The sequence below is a fragment of the Rhinatrema bivittatum genome, chromosome 5 (genome assembly GCF_901001135.1).
Source record: "Rhinatrema bivittatum chromosome 5, aRhiBiv1.1, whole genome shotgun sequence".
Lineage (NCBI taxonomy): Eukaryota > Metazoa > Chordata > Amphibia > Gymnophiona > Rhinatrematidae > Rhinatrema > Rhinatrema bivittatum.
The window spans coordinates 306,550,169-306,571,041 of NC_042619.1; the positions used below are offsets into that span (position 1 = coordinate 306,550,169).

The 20,873-nt window shown below is 44.2% G+C and overlaps 1 protein-coding gene across 12 annotated transcripts in view; it reads right to left on the reverse strand.

The window, feature by feature from the left end:
• Positions 1 to 453: 453 nt before the first annotated feature.
• The window catches only part of PAX8 (paired box 8), a 103,893-nt gene continuing 83,473 nt past the window's right edge, over positions 454 to 20,873 (reverse strand). For 7 of the 12 annotated variants that reach the window (XM_029604255.1, XM_029604253.1, XM_029604250.1 and 4 more), the window contains 3 exons: positions 19,640 to 19,741; positions 7,006 to 7,095; positions 454 to 2,008 (listed from right to left, as the gene is read on the reverse strand). In XM_029604255.1, the coding sequence (XP_029460115.1) occupies positions 1,932 to 2,008; positions 7,006 to 7,095; positions 19,640 to 19,741 (269 nt within the window). In that variant the 3' untranslated portion in view covers positions 454 to 1,931. The remainder of the gene's footprint in view (positions 2,009 to 7,005; positions 7,096 to 19,639; positions 19,742 to 20,873) is intronic. The other 5 variants (XM_029604260.1, XM_029604254.1, XM_029604259.1 and 2 more) reach the window with 1 other exon arrangement.

Sequence of the window (20,873 nt, forward strand, 5' to 3'; positions counted from 1 at the left end):
TGGGTTACCAGTTGGTTCCAGGTCATCAAGAACAGGCGGCGCCAGTCCTGGTTTTGCCCCATTGCATTTATGGGCTTGTAGCCCAGCTGTTCTTAGAGAAATTGCAACAACAAGTCTATAGAAGCAAGAGGGAGCAAAACCAGGAGTGGCTCAGCCTTTCCTGAAGACCTGGAGCCATCTGGTAATGCATCCCATTGAATCTGTAGACTTGAAATTCCAAGCTTTCTGATTAAAGTAGAGCAAGGCCATAGATCCAAAGCCAGGACTGGCTGAAATGGAACCAGTTTATAACATGCTCTGGCCCACATCTGGTAGATCTCCAGTGCAGTTGTACAGGAGCTCAGAGTTCACCTTAAGCTTTCCAAACACTGTTACTTCATCCCACCTGCCCTCTTTTCTAAGATGGTGGTGGATAGCACTGCTTAACTTTTAGAAGTATTATTGGAGAGCAAGAACAGAAACAGAATTTGGTTTAATTTAAAATGTTGAATCTCCCAACAAAATATTTAAAACCCCAAGATTGTTTTATTGCAGGTTTCACATTCTTTAAAAGCATTGAAAAGGAGGTGGAGACAATTCAACACAATGGAAAATAAAAAACAAAACAGTTCCTTCATGTGTCCCCACATGATCACTGGGAGTGATTGGATCAACTGCCCCCGCCTTAGTTCCTTTACAATATTTATATAATTAATATATATGTGTGTGTATATACACATACACAATCTCAATGAAACCTGACTGGACCTATATACAGTAGCACACACTTTCAGATATGCTTGGTTTGGTTGTCACCACAGCTGGTCATTTCACGTTAAGCTAGATAAGGTCACACATGTAACCTCTTGTTCTTCTAAACACAGACCTTTAAAGTGACCCGCAAACAGAGGTGCAGAAGACAACGTACAGGCAGGAGACCTGATTCCCAGAGGGGACTCTGTTTTGGAAAGGCAATGCACTTGGTGGAGCTTCTTGGAGACAGGGTGCCCCTTCCCAGTCACTGGCCCATGCAGTTATATTACAGGCAAGGCCTCCAACAGGAAACATGGGTCTACCTTGCCAGCTCCAGGAAACGGGTGTTGCTTGTCAACTGACCAAGCTGACAACTAATTTACTATACAGGCAGGTGGGAAAATCCAACATGGATCATTGCCTGTACTAAGTTAGAGTCAGCCCTAGCCTCAAGACCAGTTGGCCCTTCGTTAACACCATTGGCCCAAAAAAAGAAGAGAGTTCTGAGGTAGGGTAGCCAACTGTCAAAAGCAATTTGAAAAGCATTTTTAAGCATACAGGGTGGGTGTTTGAGGGTCATGTCTAAAAGCTCCACTGCAGTATAATACATTGTATAAAACTGGGTAAAATATTAACTGTCCGTCCAAAAACAGGAGATTTGGCTACCCTTCTTTGAGGGTATCACTGAAATAAAGAATTCAATTAATGCTCCCCCTCTCCCCTTTCAATATTTTGTCTGTCTTAATCACAAAAATCATTAAACTATTTTGACGATGGGAAGACAAAGCTGGTTGCATCAGTTAGTGCTTTCCACTGAGAAAGGCAGACCTGGCTGTTTACATTATGTGTTGCCTTCTTAGGAGAAGTCCATTTCTATCCTGCTAAAGTGTCTGAGTTTACCAGGTCTTTGAATACATAGTCATATATTGTCTGGTGCAGGAAATACTAGTGGTGTGTATTTCAACTCCATAAAGATTTAAATAAAGTTTCTCTTGTTTTAGTAGTCTCCCAGGACATTGTCGCCATTACCAAGGTTGTCATGTCTTCCGTGCTTCACTACATGAACCACGCAGTAACTTCATTTTAAATGGTGTGTAATAAATAAAGATTCTCTTATTTAAAACTCTTTAGGCCTGACTCAGCCTGACTCCAACTTCCCTCTTGCATGGTGCAGTTGCTCCCCACAGTTTCCCCGGTAACTACAGGTGGTCGTAGGCTGCAGCCGCAGTAGGAGGTGCAGCGGCCCTTGATGTGGAGCTGTAGTAGAATGGAGAACCTGAAAAAATTCAGTAACAAAACACGTCACTGGATGGAAATATTATCCTGCCTAAACAGCATTTGCAACATGTTAGGACACCGCCGGTTAATAATAAGTTAATAATCTTGCAGGTGGAGTCGTGAAAGATTAACCGAGGTGCGAACCTACTCATTTCGTTTTCGTTGTAAGCGTTGTCTTACCCAGTATCATAGTAACATGCTTGTCCATCTTTCTTTCAAGTGTTTTAGACACACATCGTTAGTTCTGATGTTCATACATCTGTGCATCTAGAAATCCTATTAGCAGCTCAGACTAATGGTCAGTTTTTAATTAATGTTCTTGAAGTCCTCCCATATAACCATTACACAGCCTTTTTAGTCACTCTATGGAAAGAAATAAAGGACTTCCTTGATTTTAAAGCAGTAATACCCACCAAAACAAAACATGCATCTGCTCTTGTTGCTTCCTTCTTTGGTCTTCTTCTGAGGTATCCTTTCTTTTTTTTTTTCCTGCTAATATATTTACTTACATTGTCCCATAACTTTTTAAAAAATTATTTTAGAATTAAAGACGTAAGCCTTTCTTCCTAGCAGTCTCTGTGCTTTCTAAAACTCTTCTTCCCTGAAGCTCTTCTGACATGGCGTGACCAATGTTCCTGCTTCACCTGGATCATTGAGAGGCCTGCGTGGGATAGTGAGGGGGGTTAGGACTGCACCTGCTCTACTCAGGCTCATACTGAGATGTTTGGCTCCCTAAGGGAAGCTCTCAGAAACCTTTAAAACAAGAATGGCTCTCCTTTGGAACAGAATAAAATTTGGAATGAATATCTTAATGACGGTGTTTCTTTTAGCTCAAAACCGAATTATCTAATTATTGTTGCTGTTTTGAAATAAATTTATCCTCTATGTTTTGATTTTTTTTTTTTTTTGGACCCAGCAGCTTTCTCCTGCTCCTTAGGGTTCCCAGCTCCATTGGAAACGGAGCCAGGATCTGGTGCCACATGAGCCTACATTTGCAACGTCCTGGGAATTTCTTTCCCCCCTATTTTTATAATCTGCTCCCAAACTTGCTTTCGTCCAGTTACTGCAGTGACGGCGCTTAGGCAGGGGCCCTGCATTGCGAATCCTTCCCGAACCCTGAACTCAGCCGCTTCAAGTTGCCGTCGCACAGTGACTGGGACTGTTTCCCCTCCACCTTCCGTTCCCACCCCAGGGGCTGAAAATGTTGCCCTGGCAGCGTACCCCAGCCCCAGCCAAACCGGGAAGGAGAAAACCTGACCTGGGGAATTAACCCAGGTCTCTGCGGTGCATAAGTACCAGGTCTGCGGGTGCTGCAAACTCTTTCACTGTGTCCAGGGAGGGGTAATTTGGGTTGAGTTTAGCACCTCTAATCATTTTGACAAGCTGGCATGCCGACGCCCACGGCCTTCCTCAGTTCCCTCCCAGTCCGCTCCGAAATTGGAGCGGACTGGGAGGGAACTTCCCAACCCACACACTAACCTCCCTTCCCCCTAAGCTTCCTGCCCCCTAGCCCTAACCTAGCCCCCCCCTCCCCCAATGTTTATTTTATCTTTTGCACCTGCCTCGGGGCAGGCGCAGTTTGCGCACGCCGGCACCTTGCCGGCACGCGATTCCCCCGGCACAGCAGCAAATGGATGCTGTGCCGGGCGCCTCTAACCATGCCCTCCGGACCGCCCCCTCCCCGCCCCCTCCCCTTTCCCGAAACCCCGGGACTTACACGCGTCCCAGGGCTTTACGCGCGTGGCTGGGCCTTTGAAAATAGGCCCGGCGCAGGTAGGTCTTTTATAATCTACCCCTAATGGTATAAGAGGCATCCACCTTGACGTCCTCACTCCATACCCTGTACAGTCGCCATAAAGCCCCTTACCGTGCTGAAAGCTGACTGTCAGGCCGATGCTTTAAAGTGCGCTCAGCAGAACGCCCAGTTTTACCCTCAGTTATAAGAACATTTTTTGTGTGCACGTTACTCCCAATGCAGCTAGGAGTATTGCAGTGCTCTCTACTTGGACTTACCTGGGAGGGTGTTAAGGAAGCTGCAGGTGCAGAACTTTGTCTGGGAGATCTAGGAGGGAGGCTGTAGCTCCCCCTTCTGAGGAGGCTACACTGGCTACTAATTAAATTACGTTATAAGCTTCAATGTTTGTTTGTGGCCTTCAAGATTCTGAGGGGGGGGGTTTTGTTCTCAGCAGTTATCTAAGCGGTTGAGTTGGTACACGCTCTCATCACCGTTTAACATCGAGTCAGCACTTTAATGCTGCAGCTCCCTCCAGTGAATCATCATAGAGTGCAGAATCGAGCTTTTCCTTCAGTAGCCCCAGTATGATGGAATGAGATCAGAGAAGAGAAAGAACTGATGAAGTTTCATAGGAAATTATAAATCTGGTTGATGATTTCTGGGGAGCAGGATGATGGTGGAGAAGAAACACCTATATGGTTTGGACTGAGCTGGTTTGGATGACTGGAGATTATTTTATTGATGATAACTAGATGGTCTAGTTACGAGGATGTTTTATCTTGTAGAATTATGTTTTAATTTAGTTTAGTTTTTATGTATAGTAATTTGTTTTAATGCTTTAATTTTGTACATCACTTTGGGCGAATTATTGAAATCTGTAAAGTGACTAATAAATATTTGTAAATGATAAAATAAATAAATAAACAGTGTCCATATTAAACTGTGTGTCCTGCTTAGTGCCCTTGCATGGAGGTCACATGCAAATGAAGGCATTAACTGTTACCCACCGATGCAGAGAGGTTTCTTATGTATTTTTATATTCTGCTTTTTGGCCCTTCAGAGGAGACTACTTTCAGGTACTAAAGGTATTTTCCTATCCCCAGAGGGTTTACAATCTAAGGCCCAGATGCATTAAGGCTTTTCTCTCATTGTGTGTCTATGGGAAAAACTCGTATAGGCGAATTTTAAAAGCCCTGCGTGTGCCAAAACCGTGAGATACTCACACAAGTCGGGGTGGTGCGTGTCAAGCAGATTTTAAAAGGCCTCCAAGGATGCACAAGTAAAAAGTTTCCAAAAAGGGACAGAGCATGGGCTTGGTCTGGAGTCTGGACAGGGTGTGAGTGTGTCGGGGCATAAGCCAAGAAATGTGCGCATAAATACTTACGCATCCTTGTGCGCGGGTGTCCCCTGCCACGTAAATTTACTTCTGCTATGGATGGCATGTAACTTTTAAAACAAAAAAAAAAATGTAGGCAAGCCCTTGGTGTGTTAAGTATGAAGGGAAGCTATTAAATTATGGGAGTTTACAAGTCCTATTCCAAAACTGAGAACGAACTGGAAAAATGGCAAATGACATTGGTGTGCGTCCCTGATAAAATTCAGCCACTTACGCAGTTGATGCAGGATTTGTGCGCCTCCATTTAAAATCGCGTGCATACATACGCGCATCCAGCCTAAATTTATAACATGCGCACATATAAGCGTGTAGGTTATAAAATGGACCTGTCTCTGGATGTGGGTTGATGTACGCGCCCACACGTGTGCCTGTGAGCCTATTTAAGAGTTACTGTCTTAGTGAATCAGGTACTAACCCCTAGATTAATCATTCTGCTGTAATTATAGCGGAATGATGAGTCGTGAAAATAGTGGGCAGTCGGCCGCATCATGGCGGTGAGGTTTTGCCCGCTGCGGTGCAGCCGCCCCGCACACTATCACCCCCATAGCACCACGGGAAAAGGCGTAGTTATTTCCCGCGGTGCTGCCGGCGATAATGTGAAAAACATTATTGCCCGCAATGCTGCCGAGAGATAACTCCGCCCCCACTCCTCTCCTTCCCCTAATTTTAATAATACCGCCGCGATACCGGCGCATCACAAAATAACGAATGCCCTGTAAGTGTGTACCTGAAGCAACGGAGGGTAAAGTGAATTGCCCAAGGCCACAAGGAGTGGCAGTGGGACTTTTGAACCCCGCCACTCCTTGTGACAGGCTCAACTCGTGTTTTCCTAATGCTGGAAATTTTACTCCTGGTCCCAGGTGGAATAAAGTTTCCAGGGCTAATGGTAGTCTATGGGTGGAAGCTTGAGTTCCAACGCCAGAACCTGTAGTCAGGATTTTATGCATAGAAAACATGCTTTCTGCACATAAAATATGATTTATACGCACAAAAAAGCTCTCGGACTGAAAACATTTTTTATGTGCACAAGTTAGGTGCGCAACAAAAGATCTTCTCCTATCTTTCTGCTGTTAACTATGCGTAGAACACATTTTTTGTGCGTATAAATCATATTTTATGTGTGGAAAACATGGTTTATGCGCACAAAGGGCCTGATTTTCAAAAGTATTTACACGTTTAAAAATAGGTTTTACACCTGTAAATGGACTTTACCCATGTAAGTGGGCTTTTGAAAATTGCTACAATATGTACAATTGACTTATCCGTAGGTTTACCCCCATAAGTGCACTTTACATGTGCAAATGGATTTTGAAGATTGCTATGATAATATGTTGCACTTACACATGTAACTCCTTTGAATATTCACCTGAAATCGTTTTTCATGCTTATATTCCATGCACAAACTTGGTTTCCTGTGCACTAAGTCTCTTCTGTGCGTACATTTTCGGGTGTGTGTGTGTGCTTTTTTTTTTCTAACTCCTAATGCATTAGCAAACCATTAGTCTACCGCATCTGGAAATTTTTCCAACTTCGCTTGAGCGTTAGCAAAGTGTGTGCACAGTTCTAACGCTCAAGCTGTTTGCGTCAGCCTCTCTGGTTGTGTGGAAAGCGCTTCCAGACTCACACAGGCAGGATTATAATGGGGCACAGGCAGCTAAAGGCCTGTGGGAGCTTTACTCTAGACTGAACATGTTCCGACTTTTAGCTGGGGCTGGGGGCAGGCAAAGGTAACTAAACAAGGAGCTTGCACCTCAAAACAGTGCTGTGTCGTTGGCTAATACTCAACTGGCAGATTTTTCTAAGGGGCACTCGTAACTTCTTCTGGGTCCTGGTCATCCCTCCAGTGAAATGAAAGGTCACTTACTCAGCAGGCTGGAGTTGGGGAACCGCCAGGCTTCGCCGTAGCTGGAGTATGGTCCATGGGCGTAGGCATTTCCTGAGTAATCGCTTCCTGCTGGCACAAATATTAGGGAGTCTGATTAGAGTGGTACTGCTGCCCAGGGGTGTTAGGCCTGGTACGTTTCATGTTACAGGCTAAGCAGAGTCTGTTTTCTTTCACTGACTGAACACTAAGAAATGTTTGTGTCGGCTGGCTTATAATATTTTTATTTATTTTTTTTTTGTGTGAATTATTTTAGACTAAAAACAAAAAACAAAACAAAATCCAAAACAAATGTTATCTCAGAACAGCAAACGACCCCACTACTCAGTGCTGAAGGTGCATTAACTTAAAGAGGAGTGCCAAAGACAAAATTCAGGGGTGAGACCTTCAAATTCTCTATGTAAAGCTCCACAGTAAAGACCGAAGAAAAGAATTCAGTGCTCCTTTTACCTCCTAGTCATATAATGGCCCCTCACAGGATTGCTGTGTTTAATGTACTTGAAAAAGCTTTTATTATTACCTTTTGCTTCTTTGACAAGTCTCTCCTCAAATTCTTTCTTGGCCTGCCCTACTAGTACCTATCAGTACTTACGCGCCTTTGTATTTTACATCTTACCTTCCATTACTTACACGCCTTTGTATTTTACATCTTACCTGCCAGTACTTACACGCCTTTGTATTTTACATCTTACCTGCCAGTACTTACGCGCCTTTCTATTTTACATCTTACCTTCCATTACTTACGCGCCTTTGTATTTTACATCTTACCTTCCAGTACTTACACGCCTTTCTATTTTACATCTTACCTGCCAGTACTTACACGCCTTTGTATTTTACATCTTACCTTCCATTACTTACGCGCCTTTGTATTTTACATCTTACCTGCCAGTACTTACACGCCTTTGTATTTTACATCTTACCTGCCAGTACTTACGCGCCTTTGTATTTTACATCTTACCTGCCAGTACTTACGCGCCTTTGTATTTTACATCTTACCTGCCAGTACTTACGCGCCTTTCTATTTTACATCTTACCTTCCATTACTTACGCGCCTTTGTATTTTACATCTTACCTTCCAGTACTTACGCGCCTTTCTATTTTACATCTTACCTGCCAGTACTTACACGCCTTTGTATTTTACATCTTACCTTCCATTACTTACGCGCCTTTGTATTTTACATCTTACCTGCCAGTACTTACGCGCCTTTGTATTTTACATCTTACCTGCCAGTACTTACACGCCTTTCTATTTTACATCTTACCTTCCATTACTTACGCGCCTTTGTATTTTACATCTTACCTGCCAGTACTTACGCGCCTTTGTATTTTACATCTTACCTGCCAGTACTTACGCGCCTTTGTATTTTACATCTTACCTGCCAGTACTTACGCGCCTTTGTATTTTACATCTTACCTTCCATTACTTACGCGCCTTTGTATTTTACATCTTACCTTCCATTACTTACGCGCCTTTGTATTTTACATCTTACCTGCCAGTACTTACGCGCCTTTGTATTTTACATCTTACCTGTCAGTACTTACGCGCCTTTGTATTTTACATCTTACCTGCCAGTACTTATGCGCCTTTGTATTTTACATCTTACCTGCCAGTACTTACACACCTTTGTATTTTAAGTTTTACCTGCCAGTACTTAATGTGCCTTTCTATTTTCCTCATTAGATCCCGCGTTACATTTTTTAAAGAATTCCTTTTTGGCTTTAATAGCCTCTTCCACAACACCTTTTAACCATTGTGGCAGAAGATTGCTCTTCTTTTTACCTTTTTAAATCTGAAATAATTTAATCTTGGCTTCCAAAATGGATTTTTATGCCTTGTAACTGCTCCTTTTAGTTTCCTCATTTTATCATAGTCGCCCTTTTTAAAGTCATGTGTTGCTGCAGTAGTTTTATTTATTATTCTCCCTCCAGTGATTATTTCAAATTTGACTGCATTATGGTCGCTATTATCCAGTGACTCCAACACTATTTCCTTTTCAAAAGATCCGGCATTCCACTGAGAACAAGATCTAAAATATCACTCCCTTTTTTGATTGTAGGACCAATTACTACACAAAGAAATAACATATGGCATCTAAGAACTTAACCTTCTTGACATGCCCCAATGAGACATTCACCCAATCAATACTGAGGTAATTGAAATTTATTATTATTGTATTTTCACACGTGGGAGCCTGTCTAATCATTGCTGGCATTTCACCATCAGATCGGGTGGATGGTAGTAAATCCCCACTGCTATACTCTGCTCCATCACACATGGGATTTCTATCCATAGAGCTTCCATGGAGCAGTTTGTTTCCTGCAGAATTTTATACCCTACTCTGCTCTAATGTTTAAAGATTGCCTATTTTACTCGTTGAGTTACTGAATATTAAACATTAGGATCGTGGATGTTCTATAATGGTCTGATTTGTTTATATGATCACATCCTATTATGTTGTGGCATTACTTCTGGAAAGACTTATATAGAGCTTTGTGGTTACATTTTTTTCCCATTGTAAAGCCACTGGAAAATTCCAGGTGGCCTCTCCCATCAAATCTCCAGGATTTTATTGGGCCTGCTAGTATCTCCAGCACCTTAGAAACGATTTAGTATGTTTGAGCACCCAACAAAACTCCCAAAACTCTCTAATATAACTTTAGATCTGTTATGGGCTACATCTAACTTATCCGGATAACTTAACCAGATAAGGCTCAATGTTGCTACTTATCCAGCTAAGTTAGCTGGACAGATAGTGCCACCTAGTTATGCCCACTGCCCACCCACTGACTGATTATATGGCTAAATATTTACCCGGATAAGTGACTTTTCTGTCTAAGTGGTATAGCCGGATATTCAGCGGCAGCCACTTAGCCAGATAAGTCTGATTTATCAGGCGGATCAGTATCTGAATATCTCTCCCTATAATGTTTTGCTGGTTCAGTGGCTCATTTCACTATACATATAATGTTTCCTTAACGTGATACTTTCAGTGTTACAATTACTCTTTTGAGACATGAATCTCTTTATGATATTGTCTGGACTCAGGTATCTGTGCTAGGTTCTGGGTTGGCCTGCACTTGTCTCTGAGGATGATGTCAGAGAATTCTCACAGAATGCAACAGACACCCACCAAACTACTACACCTACTTAAAAGCCATGCCATTTTTAGATCCCCTTCAAGAAAACCTGTATCCCAAGATCATGCCTTAAGATTATAGCACTAAGGCCCTGCAAAGGATTTCATCCTTCTTGTTCATCCTAGACTCTACATTAAAGATACATATATTAACTGTTGAATTAATGCAATTTACTTAGTTGCATTTCTGATAATACACCTTCTCCTGTGGTCCACAATGCAGTACATCCATATAAATTACATGTGTGTGTGTCTCCTGGTATGGGAGTGATGGATCAGAAAAGGGGAAATAGCATGTGATAACACTGTACTGTCAAAAAATATCCTGCAAACTACGGACTTTATTGAAAATTTCACTTTTGGCAGCTCTCTTCTCGGAATCAGGTTATATATTTTTTTTCCTCCACTCTCCCACCTGATTGAATTCATATTTGGCACGATGTGCTGCACCGCATTCTGTGACATATCGCTTTAAATTGCATTAACCCAGTGGTGCGTGGCGATGGATTCATTTGTCACAGTGTCACCAGGGGATTGTACCAACCAACGGATTAATCTGTCCTTTTCAGTTGCAGTTTAAGAACAGCAGAGGGAAAAGGGGCAGGTCCAAATGGGATCTGAGACATGCTTCTCTTGGCCCCTGCCGTGACTGGTGTAGCTTACAGCCACATACAGAACATTCCATCAGCTGAATTTTTTACTTTTGCCAGTTTCCAGGTCAGGCACATTCCAATATGAGACAGCATAAGAGAGGGCACTACTCTCATTAAAACTCACCCACCACAAACATGGTAAGACTTCAAAAAATCACATTTTGATTTGATTTTGCATTTATACTCTGCTTTTCCAATATAAAGTACTGCTCAAAATGGCACCTGTACACATATATATATATATATATATATATATATATATATATCAAATTCAAAAAGAAACTAAAAAACATTCCTGTTCAACCAAGCCTACACAGAATAGATCCTCCCTTCCCTCTATTGCTCACACCCCCTAAGTGACCGCCCTTTTCCTTATATTAAGGAATTTAATCACATTGTACATTGTTGTCTTCTTGTTATTACCTCTTGTTGATTTCTTGTTGTTTAATCTATTTTCCTTACTGCCCTAGGTTAACCCCCTGCCCAGTTCGCCTTCCCTGTTGAAATGTATTTCTAAACCTTCTGTTAATATGTGAACCGGTATGATGTCCCCACTAATACCGGTATATAAAAGTTTCCAAATAAATAAATAAAATAAATAAATAAATAAATAAATATATATGGCTTATTTTCCATTTCCAGCATTGACATTTTTAACCAGTTGCCTTGTAACACACCTGAGTCAGAGGAAACAGTCATGTTCGGAACGGGGTCACATAAACATGACCTCACACAGAATAGGAACCAATTGGTTTGTGCAGTGTGCGGGAGGTCTTCTGTGACATTGAGACCAACCTGAGTGTAAGGTAATCTGTGATTCGCTTGCTAACCCCAGCCATTCCCTGTTTTTCCATTAGGGGGGGCCATCTCTAGTTGGTAACTATACCCTTACCTAAACCAGCCCCTAAGAGAAATGGGTTTGTTTATCCAAGGGCTAAATGAGAAATGTGCACCCTACAAATGCTGCAGCTGACAACAGTAACAATATTCAAACATTAATTCACTTATTTGGCTATTACACGTAGCATAAAGCAGTGTAGCCCAGCAACATAGGTGTGCACTATTTCCTATGTGCTAATTGCACCCAATGACTGTATTTTTTTACCTTCAGTTGGTGTCCTTACACCAGAGCTTCCTGAACCTTTAGCCAATGTGACTCCATATTAGCACTTGAAAATTTACATGACCCCAGAGGATGACCTGAACTAGTGTTGTCCAACCCTCTTCTGCAGGCACACCTAACTAGTCAGGTTTTCAGGATAGCCACAATGAATATGCATGAGCTATTTAGATCTGCCTGGATTGGAGACCCAGGGTATGAAGTATATCTAATGCCTATTCATTGTGACAATCCTGAAAAATCAGACTGGTTAGGTGTGGAGAGGGTGGGGAAACACTGACCTAAATAAATGAGCAGGAGTGTGGTCTCCCCTCCAACAATCACTCCGTTTTCCCCCGCACTTCAACTGATCCTCTATCTCTCACTCTCCCCGAACTCCAGTCTATCCTCTCCCAACTTCCACCACTTCCAGAGGGCCTCGTAACCTCCGCCTTTCCAGCCAACTCCCCTCCCTTTCAACCTCCACTCCTCTGACTGATACCCTCTTACAACCATCACCTCCTCTCATATCCTCCATCCCTTCTCACATTTCCCCAGGCGATCCCTTCTCACTTCCAAGCCCTTCTTATTACCCCCAACTGCTCCTCTATCATCCCCCTCTCTCACCCTATCCTGATCCCTCATGCAGGGCTTCCTGTTGCCAGAAACATGTAATGGCAGGTCTGCTGCAGGGCCTGTGAGCACGTGCTGGCTCACAGGCCCCATATACTACTAATGCTGCTGATGGTGCCTGTAGAGCACTGCCATATGAGGCACTTGTGACCCCAGCTGAAGATTTTGGGGCCCCATTTGGGGTCCCGACCCAAGGATTGGGAAGCCCTGCCTTACACCTTGGCCACAAGTAAGTTCTTTCAGGAATGCCTCTATGGTTTGGGGAATGGAGCTGTTGTCATCTCTCGTGAGTGCAGCTCTCTCTGGTCTGTGGCGCTGGACTCTGAAAACTGGCTGTTCATTTAAAAGTCCATTCTTTGATACTGAATTTTAGGCAACAGTTCCGGATATCACTCTTCTCATTGGTGCAACTCTGGGTGCGCTGCTTCCTTAGCCTCTCCTGGCCAGGGGTCATTGGGTGTATTCTTTATTGTTGGCCCAGGTTGGGGCACCATTACTGGTATTGGACAAGCCTTGCTGGCACCTCATGTGCTCCTCACATGACCTTTACATAGCCAAACAAGTCTGTTTACCATGAGGGCAAATCAGCAACAGTCACATAGCCAATCAGTTCATAAAGTAATGGCCACAAAGCTCTGGCCCCTTTGCCCCAAGAGTGTTTAGAAGTTAACATTGCTAACAGATTTCATGGTAAAATAGAGGTTTTCCCCATATGGGAAATCTGCAGAGCCTCAAACAGCGTGTAATATCTGCTAGAAGTGCACAGGATGTGCAGATGGCAAGAGGTTATCCTGGAGCCAGTGTAAGAATGTTCCAGGGCTCTAGGTCATCTGTTGGTCAGAGGGTATTACCTGCCCTTCTTGACAGACAAAGGGGGTACATCCCCCTTAGGGGCTCGGTCATGGAGGAGAAGGGATAAAAACCCAGACTCTACTGAGTCTGCGATGCTCCAGATTGCAAGGGGAAGAGACAGGTTGGAGCCGTGATCCTCTCTCAGGGTAGCAGATAGGAGTAGCAGGAGTGGGGGGGGGGGGGGGGGGCCAGAGATTTTTCTCCTAAAACTCTTCAGAGGCCTGAAGAGAAAAAGCAGAGGGTTGCAATACAGCCTGCAAGTTTAAAAGACAAAGCCTGTGCTTAACTGGGGGCAGGAACTTATAGGAAGACAAACAGGGCCAGAGGGAACTTGCTCTGGGGCTCGGAGGATCCTGATGCCGCACCGAAAGGATTTTTCCTTGAGCTGAGCAGGACATTCTTGTGAGTAACCATCTGGCTAACTGATGAGAAGAAAGAGAGGACCAGACTGGGTTGTTAAAAAGAAGGAGGAAAGAAAAGAAACAAAGTTATCTAGAGACATCGTGTTGCTGTAAGAGGAAACTGTTATTTAAGGAAATTAAGTTATAAGAAGAGGTAGAGATTTTCTGGAACTGTGATTCTGTTTAATTTTTGCCTCTACTTGAGCTGTCATTATGTTTGACTCTGAAGATTCTGCAGAAAACTATTTACTATCCGGCGCACAATTTGAGTCTGGAGAGTGGTTTGTTTATGTGGAGTGTTCTCAGCCTGGTACTGGCCCTGCAGGTTATCACGGCCCCAGAAACTTGATCCTCCGCCTTGGGATAGTGACTCCCAGGCTCCCCGAGGCTGGGAAGGTGATCCCAGGTGTACAGGGGGTTAAACAGCCAATAAGTTTTATCGTTAGCTCGAGGGGGTCAGCTTAGCCCTATCAGGGTTAGTACAGTCGCAGTCATAGAAGGTGCTTATCAGAGGATGCCTTCTGGCTTGTGACATGCTGGCACACTTTAATATTTCTTCTGAGGCCTGCTCAGGCTTGGTTGGTGTAAGATTTGTCAGTGTCCACAAGATGCTAGTGGCCAAAATATTCAGATGCCAAGTTTCCTACAACTATCCTTTCCAATATTATACTCTACTGTCCCTTCCCACCAAGCTTTCTTTATCCTAACACCAGGATCTCTGGGGAATTACTGCAAGAAGCAGCTTAAAGAATTGTGATGTTTTTGTACAATATAGGCTGCGATACCTTTTACAGGGCCACCATAAGAATTATGCAAAGACGATGCTATATCTATTAGTCACATTCGAAGGCCAGGTCTGTATGGCCTCTAACGATCACGTGCTTCAGCCTCTTTGGATAATTCTCACATCGGTTCACTAGGAGGCTTCACAGCCTGCAACGACAGAGTGGGTACCACTTGCTGTGCGTACTTTAGAAAGACAACACAGTACACAAAGGCTGTGTCTTCCTTTTAATAAAAGGGGAAAACATAATTTATAATGCTTTTAACTATGACATGTTATTCTGTTCATTGTATTTTCCTCCTTTCAGTTCAATGTAAGCCGGTATGATGTGCCTCACGAAGGTCGGCAAAGAAAAGTCTATAAATAAATAAATAAAATAAATAAATAAATAATGCTTGACTATTCCAAAGGCCGTCGTCCACTAAGAAATGTTATAAGTCACTCCTTGATGACGGACTAGGGTTTAGCAATGAGTAAGCACTATTCATTCTTGGTTCTGATTGACTTTTGATAGCCTAATGGTGTATAATTAACAATAAACAGATGTAGGAGGAATTTTTTTTTTGCTCTCTCTCTCTTAAGTCCAAAGAGGGTAATGAAAGTAGATTGGAAAATGGAATTTGATTGAGTGTCCCTCTTGTACATACTGTTAAAAAAAATAACTGAATCTTTTTTTTTTTTTTTTTTATCTTGGCCAATCTCATTACACGCTTCAGAAGAGGTAGAAAGGGTGAAGGGAGGGGGGAACCGGGGTGTGGAGAAAGAATTTTGTATTTTCAACGCTGCATTAACCGCATCTCCACGGTAACGCAGCAAAAGCCCAACTCAGCATGTTCCAGAGCCGCTCTCCCAAGCAAGGCAAGTCCTTTTGTCTCATTTACATGTACCTGATGCTGCCACAGTGGAGGTCAGAGAAGGTCAAGCAGCAACATCCAGCAAAGATTAACCCCTCGCTAGGAACTGCTGGGTTAATAAGCAATGAGCCTCTGCTGTGTACCAACTTGGGAAAAGTTGCAGGGGACGTGCAGGGCACGGCTCAGAGTGACGCTGATGTTAGGCCTTCAGGGATTAATGGTCGCCTACAATTCTTCACGAGTCCTTCACATTGGCCCTTTCCCGCCTTGCGAGGAGGGGCCGTCACATCTGAAGCTAACCTCCTTGGGAAGCAGAGACTGACTGGGTTGAGGGTCTGTGACTACCCCATACAAACATATCAGAAGGTCTTGACCGGGAGGGGCAGGGCATCCGTACACATCAAGAAAAACAAGCGGAACAAAAGGGGAGGTGTATGCTTGCTCTTTCCACTGAGAGAGACATGAAATTATGGAATATGCTGCTGCCAGCGAACGTTTTTGCTTCTTCAGGAAACACTTATAAAATCAGATCAGATGGATATTCAAGCTAGTACTGAAGCCTTTGTCCTCACCATGATAGATTATTATAATTCATTGTATGCTGAGCTTCCCAACTGCTTGTTTGGGTGTCCCTCTAAAAATCACCATTGTTGCAAGGTCTTCATTGGCTGCCTACTGTGTAGAGGGGGAATGTTTAAAACACTATAGAGTGGTGCTAGGTGAAGGTCCAGCATATCTGACTTGCTTTCTTGTCATATGCCATCCCGTTTGCTCCATTTGACTGATTTGCAGTTACTTGCCATTCCAAATGTAGGAGAAGCCTGTCTTTAAGAAATTTGTCAATGGAGGATCTAAGATGGATACTGCTTAGCTGAGCTTGCAAGAATCTTATCTAGTCAGTGGAGCTTTTTCCTTATCATTCATGGAGAAACATAAGGGGAAGACCAGGGAGTTCCCTGCAGCATCTGGGTCTTCTTCGGTATCAGGCCCAACGGACTCTCATGTTATCTGTGCAGGGGCTGGTATTTCTGATTCTGGAGTCAGATTATCCTCGGAGAAGTGTGCTGGGGAAGGTTTGCTGGCAGAAGTCTCCAGAGCTCGATGCGTCTCTGAGCTCAGAACAGTGGATTCCTCCTCTCCTGCCTGTCTCGGAAGATACATCTGGGGGGGGTCTGTGGGTTCAGTACAGATGGATGACATCATTGGTTGGGTCCTGGCAAGGGTGAGCAGTCCCAGAGAAGCTGGAGCAATGGGCAAGGAGCTGAGGCAGCGTCTTTGGGTTTGGAGGACTTCTTGGCTGGAAGAAAGTTCTCAGCCAGTTCTCAGCCAGATAAAAACTCTCCCTTGGTGCAGCAACAGCAAATATCCTCTTTGTGGCCAAAGCTAGTAAAGTCTCTAGTTTTAATCTGGAAGGCATCTGGAAAGCTATTGCAAGTCTTGAGAAATCACTTTTGGATCAGAACCTGCAACCTTTGGTCACTTTCAAGATTTTTCTCTTAAGGTTGGGAATTTGGAGACCGAGGTTTTTAAGAAGTGTTTAGATATTTTGAAGACTTAAGACTGAGAAAAATTCTGAGAATGAAGCCCATTTAGTGATTGATAATATTAGTTTACATAAAGTGGAGTACCTGGTGAATATTGTGAGACATCGCACATTACATTTTAGACATTTTCCTAGAATGGCAACACTTTCTCTTCTGGATATGTTGAAAAGATTTATTTTTTTTTGACGTCTTAAAAATCCAAGAGAATTCCTTCCCTCCAGTATTCTTCAGGGCATATTATTTTCCACCATTTAAGAAGACAAAAGATGAAGCTGATGATCCTTCCCAGGCTCCTCAGCTTTCCTTTGATTCATTGGATTTAATTGGCATCCTGGATAGAACTGGGGAGGAAGACATTTTCCCCATAATAGTAGACTTTATGCTCCATCCCAATAGGGACAGGATATTTAGATTGTTCTTTTTTTGTAAGAGATGTGATATTTCTAAGTTGTCCTTGACCCAGCTGTTCCAAAGGCAACATAGAAAGAAAAGACCACTACAAAGAGTCAGAGCTTTTACTATTAAGCCCTTTTCAATATCACTTAGGAAAATCCAGAATAGATCTCATCTTCTGGAGCCCTGTTTCTCAGTCTTAGCCAAGTGGCACGCTGTGCAGGGAAGCAGGGAGTTCCCCTCCAAAGAAGTGCCCTGGCTTGCCTCCCCTTGGCCATGACCAAAAGGTACCTGCTTCATCCAAGCAGTCCTGCCTCTGACACAAAGCTCAGTTGCACAGTTGGCTCAACAGCAGTGGCCTTTGGACAAAGAAGCACCCTTTGATCATACCTGTTGCGCCTAATGGGAAATCCAGCCTTGATTGTGTCCAGTTCCAGAGGATGCACCTCCAAAAATAGCATATACCCAGGCTAGGGAAGGGCTACCAAAATGGTACAGAATCTGCAGCTAAAGCCCTAAATATCTAAAGGAGGGAAGATGTGACAAATATTCAAATATCTTAAGGATATAGATATATGCGCTTCAGTGGAAAGGATATTAGGCTTAAAGGGAGTAGACTAAGGATCATTAGAAAATCAGAACTGGGAATTCAAGAAAGCCTGGAATAAGCACAGAGGATCCCTAACTGCGAAAAAGCAAAGAAAAAGCCAAAGATCAGCTGAGGTCTGTACTACCTAAAGTGCTGATTTTAAAAGGAGCGCGCGGCGCACATGGGCACGCTGATTTTATAACATGCACACGTTGGCAAGCACATTTATAAAACAGGATTCCCGTGCACACATACATCATATTTTAATATCCGTGCATGCATGTGCAGGTGGGTGGCCTCCTCCGTGCGTGTGGGGGGGAATGTGATTTTGTAAATTACACGCAGCAACGTGAGTAGGGCTTCCCCAGTTCCCACCCGGTCCGCTCCAATAAAGGAGGAAACTGGGAGGAAACTTCCCTACCCCTAATCCTATCCTTCCTCCCTCTTTCCCTCTCCTCCTCGACCCCTAAACTAATCCTACCTATCCCCAGTTTATTTTGTTTTTGACCTTACTGCTCCTTCGGAGCAGAAGCAACTTCCCTGGGACAGTGGCTAATGGCGCTGTCCCGCCCCGCCCCCACCCCGTCCCTTTCTTTAGGCCCGGCATTTCAGCGCGTATCAGGAGTTATGCGCGTGGACGGGTCCTTTGGAAAACGCGCACAGCGCGCGCAGGGCCCGGCCACGCGCATAACCCCCCGAAATTTACATGCGCAGACTTCTGAAAATGAGGCCGATAATAAGCAGAAAACTGGACAGACTGGATGGGCCTTATGATCCTCATCTACCAGAGCACAACTCCTCCCATCCAACTGTGGAAGTCCATGCAAAATAAACCAATTAAGAATGACTGTAGCACTGTGATGAGTTAGGGCCCAGTTTCTCCTCTTTGTCAGGTCTCCTTTTAGGGAGGCCCCCTGCAGTCCAAGCCTCAGCAACTGTAATGGGTCAACTTTAAAACACAACTCTTGCCCGGATTTAAAGAAAAAGCTCCTTGTTGATAGCATCATTGTTTCTGCTTGGAAGGCCCCAATAAGCACTATTGTGTTGTATATTAATTGCTGCACCCTGCCAGAACACGCTGTGTGGTAACTCACCAACCACACGCCTTACTCACCAACCAAACTTGCTAACAGTGTCTTTGCTTTAAAGTTGGAAGATTGCAGGCTCAAATCCTCAGACGCCTGGTGGGTAGAATACGCTGGGCTTTGGCAACCCAATACCCACCCAGCAAAAGAGTCTTTTAGGGTCAGAATTCGAATGAAGGGTTTTAATCTCAACTGGAAAGTAAGTTGTGGCTGCATTCTACTGCGCCCTAATTTCCCCCCACAACCTATTCCATTCACCAGGCATCTGGGCTTGTGAAGCCGCAGCCTTCCCACTCCAACCGAAGGAGCAGCTCCCCCTTTGAGAGGCGGCGAGGAGGCTCAGGGTCCCGCCGAGGCAACGTCAGAAACCTGGCGGAAGGGAAAGGGCAGGGGATGGCGCGGGGCTCCCAGCAGCTGGCGAATCCCTCCCCCCACCCCCACCCCGTCAGCGAGCCGAGCTTTCAGCGGCGGGGCCGGCAGGCTCTACCCCTCACTGCTCAGTAACCAGTAGTGGAAGGATTCCCTTTCCACCTGACTCACTGCTCTTCCGCCGCATCTTGCCAGGAAAGCTGGCTCCCATCGCTTTACTTACCTGCCACCATGCCGGCTATGGCAGAAGAGGTGTAGTTGCCTTGGCCACTGGTCGGGATATGAGGGGGGTACCCCGGAAGAGTGGAGCCTACCATGTCACGGCCTAAACAGAAGACAGAATTTTAAGACGTCAACAGAGAAGGAGGTCCAGATGTAAAAAAAGGCAATTCACACATATCTGGGTCAGGAGATCATGATTCCACTCGGAAAAGGTTCCTCAGGAATCCATCACTGTAACCTCTACACCTATCTGGCATCCTACACGCTGACATTCTCCACTCTGAAATTACTGACTGGAACAGAGAGAGAGATGCTGCTTAAATAATATCTTCCCTTTTAATTTTCCATGTCAGGTTTGCTCTTGTCAAATTAAAAAAATACAACTATCCAGCTAATGGGCATTTTCTGACTGCTTTCCAGTGCCCACAGACTGCAAATGGGGTTGCCAGTGCCAGCATGGCAGAAGACATTGCTGGATGGGGAGAAAACCCTTTACTGGTAATTTATTTATTTTATTTTTTTTTGGTGTTTGATCCATCGAGGAAATGAAGCAGGGTCATGAGAGGAGCGAACTCCCACTTCACTTAATGCGCGTGAGCTCGGGAGACCACACTGGGCCCTTCTCGTTGTTCGTATGGGAAGAAATGGAATTGCACAGCCTCAGAAGCTCTCGTGCAGCAGCATTTACTGGACTATTAATAGAGGGCAATTTTCAAAGCCATTTGAATGGGGAAACAGACTTTTTACCCAGGTAAAGTGCCCTGCTCTATCCAGTTAAAAGCATGCATGGACTTCTACAGTGCACGTGCTTTAAAGCAGGTTAAAAAGAGACCTTGCATGACCATTAGTTTGGAGGAATAAAACAGCGCGCACAGCTTTCAATTGCGCGTGTGCTATTTTGCATCTCCCGCCTCCCCCACCCCCCGGCTCAGCTACCCAGACAAACAGCAGGTGTGGGCTGCTTTTAGAGGGCAGACTTTGTGACCACCAGCTTGGCTGCAAAGTATGTGGGCTAAAAGCAACCACGCGCATTGCAAATAGCGCAGGCTGTTCAAAATTGCCCTGTAAAATGTATCAGGGCCCGGAGAGAATCCAGTTTTCGTCAGCATGGATCTGGCTGCTAGGACTCTGCAATTCACTGGCACCAAGTGAATTTGCATCAGAGTTTCTTGTCCTTTTTTTCAGGCACACTTTCACCATTCTGGACAGCATAAGCGGATAGCAATATGCATACA